Below are 13,621 nucleotides of genomic sequence, written 5' to 3' on the forward strand. Positions count from 1 at the left end.
AACAAAGTATGGTTCTGAAACATAAATTGTTGTCATTTGAAATAGCCCTAGAAAAATTATGCCAATAGGTAGTTTGTGTAGTTTCAATTGGAAGCTATAAGGCCAGATTAAATCATTTTTGTGAACTTTACTTGCTCAATAAACAATTAAGTCTTTAACGTTCTATGTTTTGAGAGCTAAATTTGCCGAATTGTTGTTTTTCATCTTTCTTTTCGTTTGTTTTTGTTCTAAGAAATTTTCAAGGTTCAATTTTTGCCAGTTTGAGTTTGGGTTTCTTATGTATTTACAACCTGATGGTTTGCAAATTAGGATATCCTGCAAAAAAAAAAGAAAAAAGAACAGAAAAAATATAGTTCGCAAAATTTTCATATTGTTTTTTCCGCTTTAGCTTTTTCTGGGAGCCAATCTTGCAATGCCTAGTTATACTTGATTTAAACATGATTCTGATACTTCCTTAATGAAAAATCTGTTCTTTGCTGTTTGATATCTTGGTAGCAAGTATGCTTGCAAGAAGTTTCAGGAAAAGTAGCACCGTTTGAAATCTTTACAAATGATGTTACTTTTCCCGAAACTTTTTGCAAGCATACTTGCTACTAAGGTAACAGCAATAATTTAAACGTATAAAAAATAAATCAAATTTTAAACCGTGACGACTCAACATGGAGCGTGAAAAGTACTAAGGATTTTTTCTTTGAACGCAAACTGTTTTTCTAAAAAATATTAAAAAGTCCAATTTTCAAACTATCAGTAATTCAAGTTTTTTGTTCACGTGCATTTATGGTATTGTTCATTTTGATATCAACTATAAACTAAATATAAATAAAGAAATCAAAGTTCAAACCGTGACGACTCAACATGGAGCGTGAAAAATACTTTCACATCTTTGAAAAAAGTAACATCTTTGAAAAAACTTAACAGACAAAGAGACATCGTTAAGTTGAAATTCACTTCCTGTTGTCTGTAACTCTCAAAAAAAACTAGAATCATTTTCAAAAAACTATTGACCAAAATTTTTCAGCAAAAGAAGACATAGAAGCGAATCCGATCTTTGCAAAGTCACGCATCAGAAACAAGCTCTAAAAAACGATAAAATACCTTCATGGAAAAGCAATATGAAAATATAAAGTCTCGATATTTAGGGATATGGAACTGCTGCGTCTCGACCAAGTGTCGTCGGTTTTGAGCAAGCTTTTCAAAGCACCAGTTTCAGATCTCTAAAAATCTGGATTTCATATTTTTTATACTGCTTTTCCAATGTAGGTATTTTCAGTGCTTGTTTCTGATGCGTGGCCTTGCAAAGATCAGATTCACTTCTGTCTTTTTGCTGAAAAATTTTGGTCAATAGTATTTTGAAAATGATTCTAAATATGTTTTTCTTAAGTGTTACAGACAAAAGGAAGTGAATTTCAACTTAACGATGTCTCTTTGTCTGTTTAATTTTTTCAAAGATGTTCCTTTTTTCAAAGATGTGAAAGTATTTTTCACGCTCCATGTTGAGTTGTCAGGGTTTGAGTTTTGATTTCCTTATTTATTAGTCAAGTTTATAGTTCATATCAAAATGAACAATACCAAAAATGCACATGAACAAAAAGCCTGAATTACTGATAGTTTGAAAATATGGGTTTTTTCATATTTTTTTAAAGAAAATAGTTTGCAATTAGTATGAAGCGAAATAACTAGATGTAAAACGTGATATTTTTTTCGGAAATTATTTTTCTGTAAAAATATCTAAGGTTTTCAAGCGTTCATTGAATCATATCACAGTCTGATGTCCTTGTAGTCATATGTTTGTCGATGTTTTGTCTCTGATATCATTTTGGTAAAGAATTCAAAGAAAACCTAATTTGCATTTGGCTTGTATTTCGAAAACGATTTTAATGTGTTAATGCCACATTTTTTTTCAAGCATCTTTCTTAAAGCTGCTTGTTTTTTTACTTGTCTTGGCAAAGAGAAGCTTTGCGTCTATGTCATTTTTACTATGTAGGTACGCTCAAGAAAAACTCTGTTTGACTATTGATTAGCATGAATAAAAAGCATTCAATTACTCGAATCCATTCTCGCAAATCATAGTTTTGCTTCGTTGTTCATATTTATGAAAGTATACAGTCCAACTTATTCATGAAAAAAAGTTTTTCTGTGTTTTTTTTAAATTATGTTATTAAAGAAAAAAGTCTTTAAAATTTTTTGCTCTTCAAAGAGACTGGCTGAAATTTGACGTTTGATTTTTCAGTTCATTTCAATTTGAACTGCTGACTGAGAAAAAGTAAATAACCAAGTCCTAATGGTCGCGAATGAAGAAGAACGAATTTCAGTTTCACAGGTGAGTTGAGAAAAACTCTCCAGCAAAACAAATCTAAGTGGTTCAGTTTTGTTTAAAAGTTAGGGTAGCAGACCGTAAGACAGACCGTAGGATAACGGTAAGACAACGATACAAAGACTGGATGAAGGTTAGAGGGTTTAAAAGATTAAACTGGTCTAAGACTAGTTAAAAACGATTATTAATTAAGGCGAGAACAATGAATAACATCTTCAGTCCTAGATACCATGTCGTCATTTCAACTTCAGCATCGTAAAATAATTCAAGGTTAAAATAGCACTGTTTGAACTTCCGCTGAAATAATCTAATGAAAAGTGAGTAAACAAAACTGATGAGAAACAAATTTTCGACCAAGAAACGAGAACTCGGTCGGATAGGGTAGCAACCAATGTAAAGTTGCGTCGCACTCGGTGTTCAAGGCATCAATATTTGAAGTTATCGGCTTTTTCAGCCAAGTCGATTCATGCTTTCCCGATCTATTATCAGAACATTTGACTAGACTCATAAACACTTGTTGTCCTAACAGACTTGGCAGTTGTTGCAGTCTCAACGGCAATATATTCTTTCTGACCGCATTGACAAAACATTTGGCTGGGGTGGCCTTTTCACAGTGGATGATGCTTTTATTTTCGCTATTCCAATCGGTTTGAGCTAGAGGGTGCTGATGGTAGTCCATCCATAGTATTTCTCTGTCGACTTTGTGTTAACCCGCTGGTCGTTTTTGTAGAAGAGTTCTCCTCTGGTTTGTGATGTGGAGGCTTCGAATCTTAGTTTTTTTTCTCAGGGGACTGCAGGGTCGGTATCGTGTTTGTCATATATAGTCAGTAATATCAACGGAGGGATTCAGTGTTTGTCTATGACTGATCGATTCTGGTCGTTCGCCATATTGCTTTCGCTATCCGTGGTCGATTCGTTTACTTTTGTAGCAGGATTCTGAGTGGAAGTGCCCTCTATTTTAACTTCTCGTATATCGCTAGTTGTTTGCGTAACTCTCTATCGTGTGTTGTTGGATTCCAGCCTCCAGATCCTTCAAGGGGGTAAAGAGGCTCGCATCTTCTTCCGATACAGTCTCTAGTGAAATGTCCATTGGTCGAGGGGTTGCCTGGTCATCGTTTGACTTCAAAACAATTACCTCGGATCTTTCGACTGGCCGTCTCAATTTCGGAGCTTTCAAAGCCGACATTTCTTACAGGTTTTTTTTTATCACCTTGGGTCCCTTATTCACTAAATTTAATAGTTTCTATTCCTTTTTTACCTTCTTTTCTAACTTCGGCTAGTTTTTGTTTGGCTAAACCAGACTTTTTATGTAGATACTAGTTTTAGTGAGACTGTGTGATCTGTCTCTCTTACGATTCTTTCATTTGCTTTTTGTAAAGTGCAGTCTTTTTCTTATCGTGTACTTTCCTGAATATGATGGGCTTACCCGAGGGTGCAAAACCTAAGGCCTTTTCAATCCTTGTAGGGACGGGATCAGCTACACTTAAGGCCTTTCAATTCTCTGTTCTTGACATAACCTTTACAGGAGACCCAGAACAAGCGGGCATAAAGTTTGTGGATCGGTCTTCTGAGGTTGATGAACTGTAGTTGTCCAAATGGCTGGCCTTGATATAGTCAAGGCGTCCCAAACGTGTCTCTTTTCTCTGTACATCAATTTTCTTTCTTTGTCCGGGCATAACAAAACTTTATTCCAAATTAAATGGTCTGACGAAAGACTTTTGACCATTTTATGCCACATAGTGTTCGTTTTTTTCCAAAATGTACTTTGAAAGGCGAGTAATTTAGCGATTGTTGATTTTTAGCTCATAAACAATTGTGGTTTTTTACTAGAGCCATAACCATTAATACATTTCTGATTGTCCTGCCAATTGTTCAACTACACCTGACTCCCAGCGATTGTTCACTGAGCAAAATAATAAAGTCATATTTTGGTCCTGAAAAAGTTTGCATACTTCCTCCGAAATTTCGAAATAGATCCCGAACCTTGGTCGATTCTAAATGATCAAGGGATTCTGTGTAAACCAATATAGTTCAGGAGGAAATTTTCTACTAGCCAAACAGCTATATGTTTTGTGAGCTGAAGTTTTTTTTGCCTGTTACTTTCGAAACCCAAAGTGACCTGGGTGCGTTTCATGAAGACATTAGATCAATTCGGCTCTCCGGCATGTGTGTATGACCTGACTTACTTCGAAGTAAGACATTATCCTGTGACATAGAGGTTTAAGAGGTATGGTTTGTAGTAGATCTCGAGCTATTGTTGTATCCTCGTTCCCTCGTTCTTCGATAGCCCTTAAGAATTTCTTGAGCACTAGATCTTAATATGCGGCGAGTAAAGACATCATTATAGAAACAGAACTTTCTGGTCAATATGAGTTATGACCTCTGGCCTGTACTCATAGAGCAATTTCAGATAAGGTACACCGTCTGTTCGTCTTGAGTAATTTCAGATAAGGTACACCCGTCTGTTCGTCACGCTATCTTATTTTCGGCCGGATAGAATCGTGCAACTTCTTAGTCTAATACCAATCTTAATCTTACTCTTATATATCCTAGTCTCAATAGATCTAGTGCATGCTGATTTTTGCGGGTTAGTTCCTGGAGTTTATCCAGAAGGATAATAACTGTATTCAAAGATTTATTCAAATTGTTCTGGTGCTGAAACTACAAGTAGTTTCAGCACATACAAATAAGTGTCAATGTTAGAGATGGAATATGATTCGCTAGTTAGTAATATTTCATAGTGGTATTTTATCAATAAAATAATTGGTTTTATAAATTCTAGTAGAACTGGTTCCAAATAGAATGGAAATGTCTTAGTTTATCGCCTCCTTGACGTTTATTTCGAATCCGGCCCATTCTAGCTTATTTGTCAAAAACTGGCACTTTCCCGTTTTATTATAAAACTTTGGTCATTTTAAATTTTAGAATGTCATTAACTATTTTATAATTGTTCCGACTTTTGTAACGAATGTAACGGAATATTTGTGCTCGGGTGGTTTTTTTTTCTTCAGACAAACTTCGACTTTTTAACTGGCAATTTTTGACGGAGTTTTATACATCATTCGAAATTTGTTGTTGTCCTGAGCTTGAATTTGAAAAGATATTTCACCTGTGATCATTTTTCGTAAAGTTATGAGGGTTTAAAGATTGCCATTTTGGCCAAATGGGACAATTAACACGCGATATATTTCGCGCTACTAACGCGTAAGCGGATATTTATTCCGTATTAGAAATCGTTCCAAATTGGTTAAAAGAAGCTTATTTGCCATATTTGGTTTGTTACAAGGAGCAAAATCTATCCTTTTGTACTTTATATGGCGTGTGGGGTGATGATTTTCATTAAAAAATTTCAGGTTTTAGAAAAAAAAATTTATTTTGTTTTTTTTTTCATTGAATTTTTTAATGTTATTACTGCTCCATAAACCTTAAAAGGCAGTTGGAACATTCAGGGCTTCGCCCTGATACGAGCAGTCTTGTTTCAATACGTATTCAAAATTTTCTGCTGTTCAGAATTTAGTTTTTGGCTTTTAATTTTCTAATACGTTTGAAGATTCTGGCGGTTCGTCCCGGTCCAAATTCTTTTTTGTTGTTGTTGTTTTTTTGCATAGAAAGTTGGTGTTTTTTCTCAGATATTGCATGTGACTATTGGTGAAATGTAATTTCACACTTTCTTTCTGATTTACATCCATTTTGTTTTGTTTTTGATCTTTTGTTTTTTTTTGATTTTTTAAAAGCGGAACTTCAAAACTGTTTGCATAGAAAGTAGGCTCGTAAAAAATCGGTGAAACACCACCCCAAATGTCTGCAAATTCTGCAAATTTCCCAGATCTGCTCTTGAACAAGAAGTAGTAAGTTACCCGGTGCAGTCCATCAAAATAAAAGACGTTCCAACATTTTATGAACTACAATCCGCTTACATTCAACCCGTGTGCTATAATTGATATAACTCGCGTAAGTGGTGTTTCCCTCTAATAAGTTTTTCGTTCTAACTTTCGGACAAAGCAATAGCTTGTTCATGCACGGTCCGGTCATGTTTTTATCTCAGACAAATTTGGAGTTCCGATCATTCACATTATTTGATTTTTTTAGTTACGGGGAAAATTTTGTTAAACATTTTTTGATGCACGTAATAGGGCAGTCGGAGGATTCAGTGCCACGCCCTGATACAAACAGTCTTGATTAAAAAAGCGCAAAATAATACATTATGATTAAAGGTGTTCGATTATCTCATAAATTTTTTCAACCAAAAATTTTTTTATTGATGAAGCGTTAAAATCATTCAGGGGTTCGCCCTGATACAAAAAATCTATTTCTACTTTAGTATGGACGATACTATAAGCTTCCTGAATCCTTTATCAATTCAAGCTGGTCGCCTGACTCTTTTTGTATCTGTATCGGAATCTCTTCTGGTTTTTTATCCGTTTTCTTTTTTTGCGATTGTTTTGTACTGGTTTTATGGGACTGGACACGTATCAACCCCTTCCTCCTTAATTTTGATGTTTAATTTTTTCCTAAAGCTGTCCACTTTTTGACCACCAAAAGCTGTCCAGTTATACGACCTATGTTTTCAACCCTACCTTTTTTACATAAAAGCAGCTCAGGTGTCGTTAGCTACAGTGGCGGAAAATCGAAAATCAAAAAGATTTTTAAAGAAAGTACTGGAACATAACGGTAGTGGTGCTAGTTCTTCAAAAATATTCAGCGATCGAAAAATGTATTTCTAGGGAACTTTCGAAAAATACATTGAGCGTTTGCCCGATACCAAAAAATCGCACCAGAACGCACAAGAACTACTTAGTTTCTTCGATATAGTAGCAAAACTCGTTATGACAGAATGTTTTTTTTGTTAACCAATACAAAACATCTTTCACTTCAATCTTCAAGCATTTTCTTGTTCGGTATTTTCAGTTTTAAATAAATAATTATTGGAAATTACATGCCAAAATCAATCTTTAAATTGGCGTTCTATCTAAAAAAGCTGTTATTGGGACTTTTTTGCCAAGACTTAGATCTAGTATCACTTAAGTGCTTTTAGAGTTCAGTTGCAATAATTTTGTTTGTTTTCGGAATCTGCTTACAATTTTACGTTAAAATGGCTAAGCTTTCGGATCTAGGTAAGTTTTTTCTTTTTTTTATTGAAGGAAAACATCTTTCAAGCGAATAAAAGTTTTAGTAGATTTCGGTACAATTTTGAATAAAATGGGACAATAGTTATTGTCGAGCGAATAAAAGTCTTAGTATATTTCGGTACAATTTTGAATAAAAGGGGACAATAGTTATTTGATATCATTAACTAAAATTCTTTTCCAACCTTCTTCGAGCTAACGACGACGTGACTTTAGAAAAAAAATGTTAGATCTAACTTGGAACTAATTCTGAACTTTCGTTTATAACACCTGTCTAAACCTAATTAAACATGATAATTATCAAGAGTTTCGTTGCAATGTGTTGATTTCTTGTTTTTTAGCTTTATTATCTAGTTTTGCTCTTCCTTTTCTAATTTTCTGATTTTTTTTTCAATTCTTTATCCATTTTGTTTTCGATAGGAAAAGAGACAGTGACCGTGTACTGTGAGGTGATGGGGGACAAGACCCACCCGGAGTACCTGAAGGAGGGTGGTGCCTTCTTCACCTCCTTCGTGGGGGAGTATCTAGCCCACATCAACGACAAGGAGATGGGGGAGTATGCCGATGGTACGAAGATTGCAAAATTGCGTTCTCGCAAAAAACTCCCTATTTGGAAATTGTGCTTAAAATAGGGGGGCGAAAATTTATGCTTAATAAACATTTTTAACAAACTGTGATCAATTGTGAAAAAATATTATAATTGAAAAAGTGTGCTCAAAAACTATGTCTCCGAAAAATTTTTTTGAAGTTTATAGTCAGTTGATTTTTAAGTTATGCTTGAAAATAACAAAAAAATCAACTATTAAACCATCGCAAGCAGGCGCGGATCTAGAAATTTCTCGAGGGGGGGGGGGTTGATCTTTTGTTGATCATTTTTTTTAGGTCGACCAAATTGATTTTGTGAGCTCACCGAAACCACTATAAAGACCCAAATTTGACCAAGTTTTCTGCGCCGGAGACAAATTTTTGAAAAAAGGCCAAAAAAAGCGTTTTTAGGCACTTTTTGGAAAATGCTGACCAAAAAATCGCGTTTTTTCGGCGCGCACTCCGCCCTCCTCGCCTTTAGAAAAATTTTAAGGTCGGTCGGTCAAAAATGGATATCTCAAAATAGTACAAAGGGGGACCCTTTGGGTCGGCTGGGGGTCGAACGAATCCCTGAAAAAAAAAGCGTCATCCCACCCACCCCCCCCCCTAAATCCGCTACTGATCGCAAGTTTTGGTCGGCGAAGATGTTGAATTTCTGTGAAGACTTGACCATGTATTTTCAACAGGGTGTATGGATGTGGAGGAAGAGGATGTTGAGACAGTTAAGAGTCTGTTGGGGTCGGCAAAGTTCAGACAGGCACTCGCCAAGTTCTGGTACGAACAAATACTACATGTCAAGTTTTTGTTTTAAATAACTGCTATTAATTAGTTATATGAAAAAAAATCATAGTACACAAATTCTTTAATAAGATTACTCAATAGTAACTCTGGAATCAAAAAGCAAAAATTGCAATAACGTATTACTAATCATAACAAAAATATATATTGCGCAGCTGCTTCATTCGTATTGTACAGATAAAAAATGTTCAATTGGTGGCTATAAGAAATTTTTAGAATCGCTTTGATTTTTCTTACAGAAATTAGTTTTGCCTTTAGCCGCATAGACGCAGATGGTAGTGGACAAATATCAGAAGAAGAAGTCAAGTAAGTGCAGTCTATTTAGTGTGAAAACTTCTTCTTAAATCATCAAAATTTTAATTTTGAAAATGGTTTGGGAGGCTGAATCAAAAAGCATGATTGTGTAAAATCATCTCTGAAATCGAAGTAACATCAAAAAACAGCTCAAGTGGAAGCTGGATTTTATTTTGGGTCAAAGGGTTGAACTTATCAGACAATCAGGCAGCGCTGGGCAACATTAAGATTAGACTTTGTGAAAGATGTTGCATTGGTCTAGTTATAAGGGGGAAGATGTGTTAACTTGGTTCCCATTCTGAATAGAAGTTGTTCATGATTTTTCTGCTCAATTTGTAATTGATTGTTCATTATTTTTTTGTAGACAGGAGTTTGGAGAGGGGAGTGGCAAGTTCCTGAAGAGAGTACAGGACTCTGATGGCGACAACATGATATCCATGGCAGAGTACATGCTAATGCTCAAGTAGGCGAAAGACCACCCCACGCTCTAACTGCCCAAGAACGTGTTCACAGAAAAGAACTGAAACATAACAAAAGAAATTATTTAAAAATTCGTAGATACAATTTCATACACATGTAAAAGCACTGGATTATTACAGCTTACTAATTAGACTTATTCTTGTTTTTTGACGTGTTGAATTACATATAGGCAAGACTAACCATTGCTATTGTATTTATTCCTCTATCTCAATTTAAAATTTTTAATGTCTCCAAGTTTCCGATGCGGCTCCTGAGTCAGTTGTCCTAAAAACCATCCATTCAGTCAGCATTTGGGTTCCACGAAGATGTTTTTTTAAAAATCCTTTGTGTGCAAAACCTCACTCAAACTGCCTTTACACAAGGGGTTGAAAAAGATATTAAAGAAGCGTTGGCTCACGGATCCCATTTTTCTATACATTTTTGGAATACCTAAGGCTTTTTTGGGCTATTTGGAATTAAATCGACTCTTCTTTTGAAAATAGCAAAACTTTAGATAAAAAGTTTACAATTTCAGAACATGTTTGCCAACTTGGATTCCGATTTTCGAATAATGTGACAGAACATTTATGTTGGGCGTTTTAAAAAATTTTTCTACAAGTTTTGAATTTTTGATTACCCGGTTTGGACAACTTTTCTCATAGTCTCTGAAAGATAGGATACCTTAAGCTAACAGATTTTTTAGAATCGCGGGGGTTTGAAAATTGCCAACTGACCAATTTAGGACAAAAAATGACCGCCAAACTAACCCTAGCTAACGCGTAATTAAAACACGTTAACTAGATACGAACATTTTTTATTTAACTGTTTCGAGTTTCGAAGAGAGTAACGAATAATTTAAGCTCGTGGTGATTAATTTTCCCCCGGACAATTTTTTTTTCAATTTTTAACGAGCACTTTGTAACGGAACTAATTTTTACCATTCGAAAAGTAGTTTTATTCTGAGTTCACTTTAAAAAACGCTTTTACCTGTGTTTTTTTGTAACTTCATGGGGGGTTCAGATGTTGTCAATTTGGCCAATATGGGATAATTCATGGACGATTTATTTTGTGCTATTAACACGTAAGCTGAGATTTACCATACCTCAGAAATCATTCCAAGCTGAGCTATTTCATCTATTTAAAACTTTGCTGTATGCTTATTTATCACTTTTTTATTTAGATAGCTAGTGAGGTGATGGTTTTTAAAAAACAAATCTAAATAAGCACTAAATTTTCAAAACATATTTTTTTGAAAATTGCATCAATTTTTGAAGCGTTGATGCGCCAAGCGAGAGTTCGTAACAGGCGACAATTCGTAAAACGCGACAATTCGTAACAAGCAACTTATGGTAGCCGTAGCTTAAGCTGGGAACACTTCATTTACGCGCAGTATTCCTTTCGTGCCGGATGCAAGCGCAGCGGAGCAAGCGTATTCTACTAGCCAATGCCTTGTTAAGAATTATCGCTGGTTATGAATTGTTACCAGTTACGAATTGTCGCCGTACTGCACTAATGTTCTTATGTTCCGACTACTTTTGAAGAAAACGACTGAAAGTTTGTGTTTGAGTGGTTTTTTTTACAGATTGGCCACTGTGGGATAATTCACAGACGGTATTTTGCGCTATTAACGCGTAAACTGAGATTTAGTAAGCATCAAAAATCATTCAAGTTGCACCATTTTATCAATTTAAAACTTAACTGTATGCTAATTTTATCGTTCTGTTATTTACAAAAATTGTGAGGGGATGGTTTTTACAAAAAGAAATCAGAAAAAAAATTGTAAATTTTCCTAATATTTTTCTGAAAATTGCACCATGATGAAAATTGCACCATGAGCAATTACTAGTTCCTATACCCTAAACAGCATTCGTAAAATTTAAGGCTTCCTGCTGATATAAGCATTTTTGTAATTTTTATAGCTTACATTAAGCGCTGCGGAATTTTTAAAAAAGAGATGAAACTGATCATAACAGGGCGATGCCATGAACGTTTTGAGTGCCCTTCAGCGTCTATGGAGCAATGTTCGATTTAAAATACAATAGAGTTTTCAGAGACAAGATGAAGCATAAAATAGCTATACATTAAGGTATGCAATCAGCATACATTTAGGTACTTAATTAGTCAATTAGCATATCTATAGGCAATGTGGAACAAGTTCTGTGGCGGATTAAATGTTTACTCATTTGCTTTAATAGCACGAAGTATATCGCACGCGGTAATTATCCCATTTGGACCAAAAAAGCAACCTCCACACTCTCCTCGTTTTTTGAAGAGTAATTTAAGCAAAACACTAATCAAAAAAATTTTTAAAGATTTTTTATACTTTCTTAAAAGCAAACGATACTAAATAGAGTTAAAATAGCAATCACAAAATTCGAGGCTTAGCCATGATACGGGCGGTCATGTTAGAGTGTGTGAATGCGGAATATTTGAAAAATATCATTTCGAAATGACCATCGAAGCGCTGATGCATGAGGCGAAAATTTGGAACATTTGACAATTCATAATATGCGACAGTTCGTAACAAGCGACATTTCATTACAGCAGAGTGAGCGGAGAACACTTATTTACGCGCAGTATTCATTTCGTGCCGGATGCAAGCGCAGCGGAGCAAGCGTATTCTACTAGCCAATGTCTTGTTACGAAATGTCGCTGGTTAAGAATCGTCGCCGCCTGCTACAAATTGTCGTCCTACCGCGCTTATGTTCCATTGTTCCGACTACTTTCGAAAAAACCGACTGAATATTTGTGTTCGAGGGCTTTTTTTTACAAACTGTGGCTTTTCAACTAACCGTTTCTCAAATTTTTTTATTAGCCGAAAATTATGGTTATCTTGAGCTCCAATTTAAAAAGATATTTTACCTGTGCTTATTTTGAGTTATGGGGTTTTAAGATTACCGATTCGGCGGATTTGGGATATTTACCTAATACGCACAGATTTAATCCGTCTTAGAAATCATTGCAAATTGAGTTGAGGCATGCTGTCTGGTCTATTTGATACTTTGCTTATGTGAACTTTATCATTTGGTACTTTACGTAGCGTAGCGTGTAGGAGATCTAAATATATTTAAAAAAAATTTTTGGTTTTGAAAGTTTTATCAATATTTTTAAGCAAACACTCAAAGGAACTTTCAAGGCTTCGTCCAGATACGAACATTCTTGTTTAAAATTGAGCGCAAGACATTAATAGCTTCCAGTTAATAAAAGCGAATTTTGTCAAAAACGACTGGTTAAAAAGTCGAAGTTTGTAAACGTACTGAAATATTCCATCAGTGTCATTAAAAATGGAACAAAAAACTTTGTATAGAAATAAACCATGTTCCGTACTAATTTATCTCTGTAAAAAAATCCAAACTTTTAAGAAGGGCGCGTCGATCAAGAACTTGATATTTAAAAAGTACATACCAAAGTTAAGCTAATAAAAAAAATGGTGAATTCCTTTTTGCTGCATATCGTGGTATGGTTGCCTTAGATAGATTTAAGCATACCGAGAATTTAATTTTTATCTACCACTCGAGTTATTAATCCTTTCAAAGAAAACGGAGTATCTTGTATCTACTACTCGAGTTTTGAGGTAACTGTTTGCTTGAAATTAAACACTCCCAAATCAACTTTTATCTTCCTTTCAGTTTCGGAACAGTAAAATGGTTGTACCGCTGATGTTATCGACACTTCAATTTCAATGACTTTTTTTGTATCGCGTAGCAGATAATTTTTTTCAGTTGTTTTTTGCTCCGAATTTCGCAGAAAGTCTCAAAATAACTGAACTCAGTGTTATAGCTTCTCACAATAATTTTTGACTTTTAACCCAATAATGTTGAACAAACTGTTCTGTTTTCTGCTTTTGATTAGATTTTTTTTGAAATTTTATCAAATACGACAGACAAAACGGCAGAAATGTGAAAGACTTATGTTCATTTCATCATTTTAAGACAAGGAGTTATGCATCGTCTCTGTTTCTGACTGTACCAAATCTCCGAAAAATAAATCAGCAACAAATAGAATCGACACAGTTTTCGTATTCAGTTGAAATCACGCCCCTCAC

The 13,621-nt window shown here is 34.9% G+C and overlaps 1 protein-coding gene across 2 annotated transcripts; it reads left to right on the forward strand.

Moving 5' to 3' along the window:
- Positions 1 to 2,906: 2,906 nt before the first annotated feature.
- On the forward strand, positions 2,907 to 9,831 carry LOC134841391 (uncharacterized). Of its 2 annotated transcripts, none has more exons than XM_063857352.1 (5): positions 2,907 to 4,901; positions 7,861 to 8,007; positions 8,712 to 8,799; positions 9,082 to 9,129; positions 9,482 to 9,831. In XM_063857352.1, exons 1-5 carry the CDS (start codon positions 4,886 to 4,888, stop codon positions 9,582 to 9,584), a joined length of 402 nt encoding a protein of 133 aa, XP_063713422.1. In that variant the 5' UTR covers positions 2,907 to 4,885; the 3' UTR covers positions 9,585 to 9,831. The 2 variants fall into 2 exon arrangements, with proteins under 2 accessions (XP_063713422.1, XP_063713420.1); XM_063857350.1 differs by lacking the exon at positions 2,907 to 4,901 and adding an exon at positions 7,103 to 7,428.
- Positions 9,832 to 13,621: the final 3,790 nt, after the last annotated feature.

The sequence above is a fragment of the Symsagittifera roscoffensis genome, chromosome 3 (assembly GCF_963678635.1).
Source record: "Symsagittifera roscoffensis chromosome 3, txSymRosc1.1, whole genome shotgun sequence".
Lineage (NCBI taxonomy): Eukaryota > Metazoa > Xenacoelomorpha > Acoela > Convolutidae > Symsagittifera > Symsagittifera roscoffensis.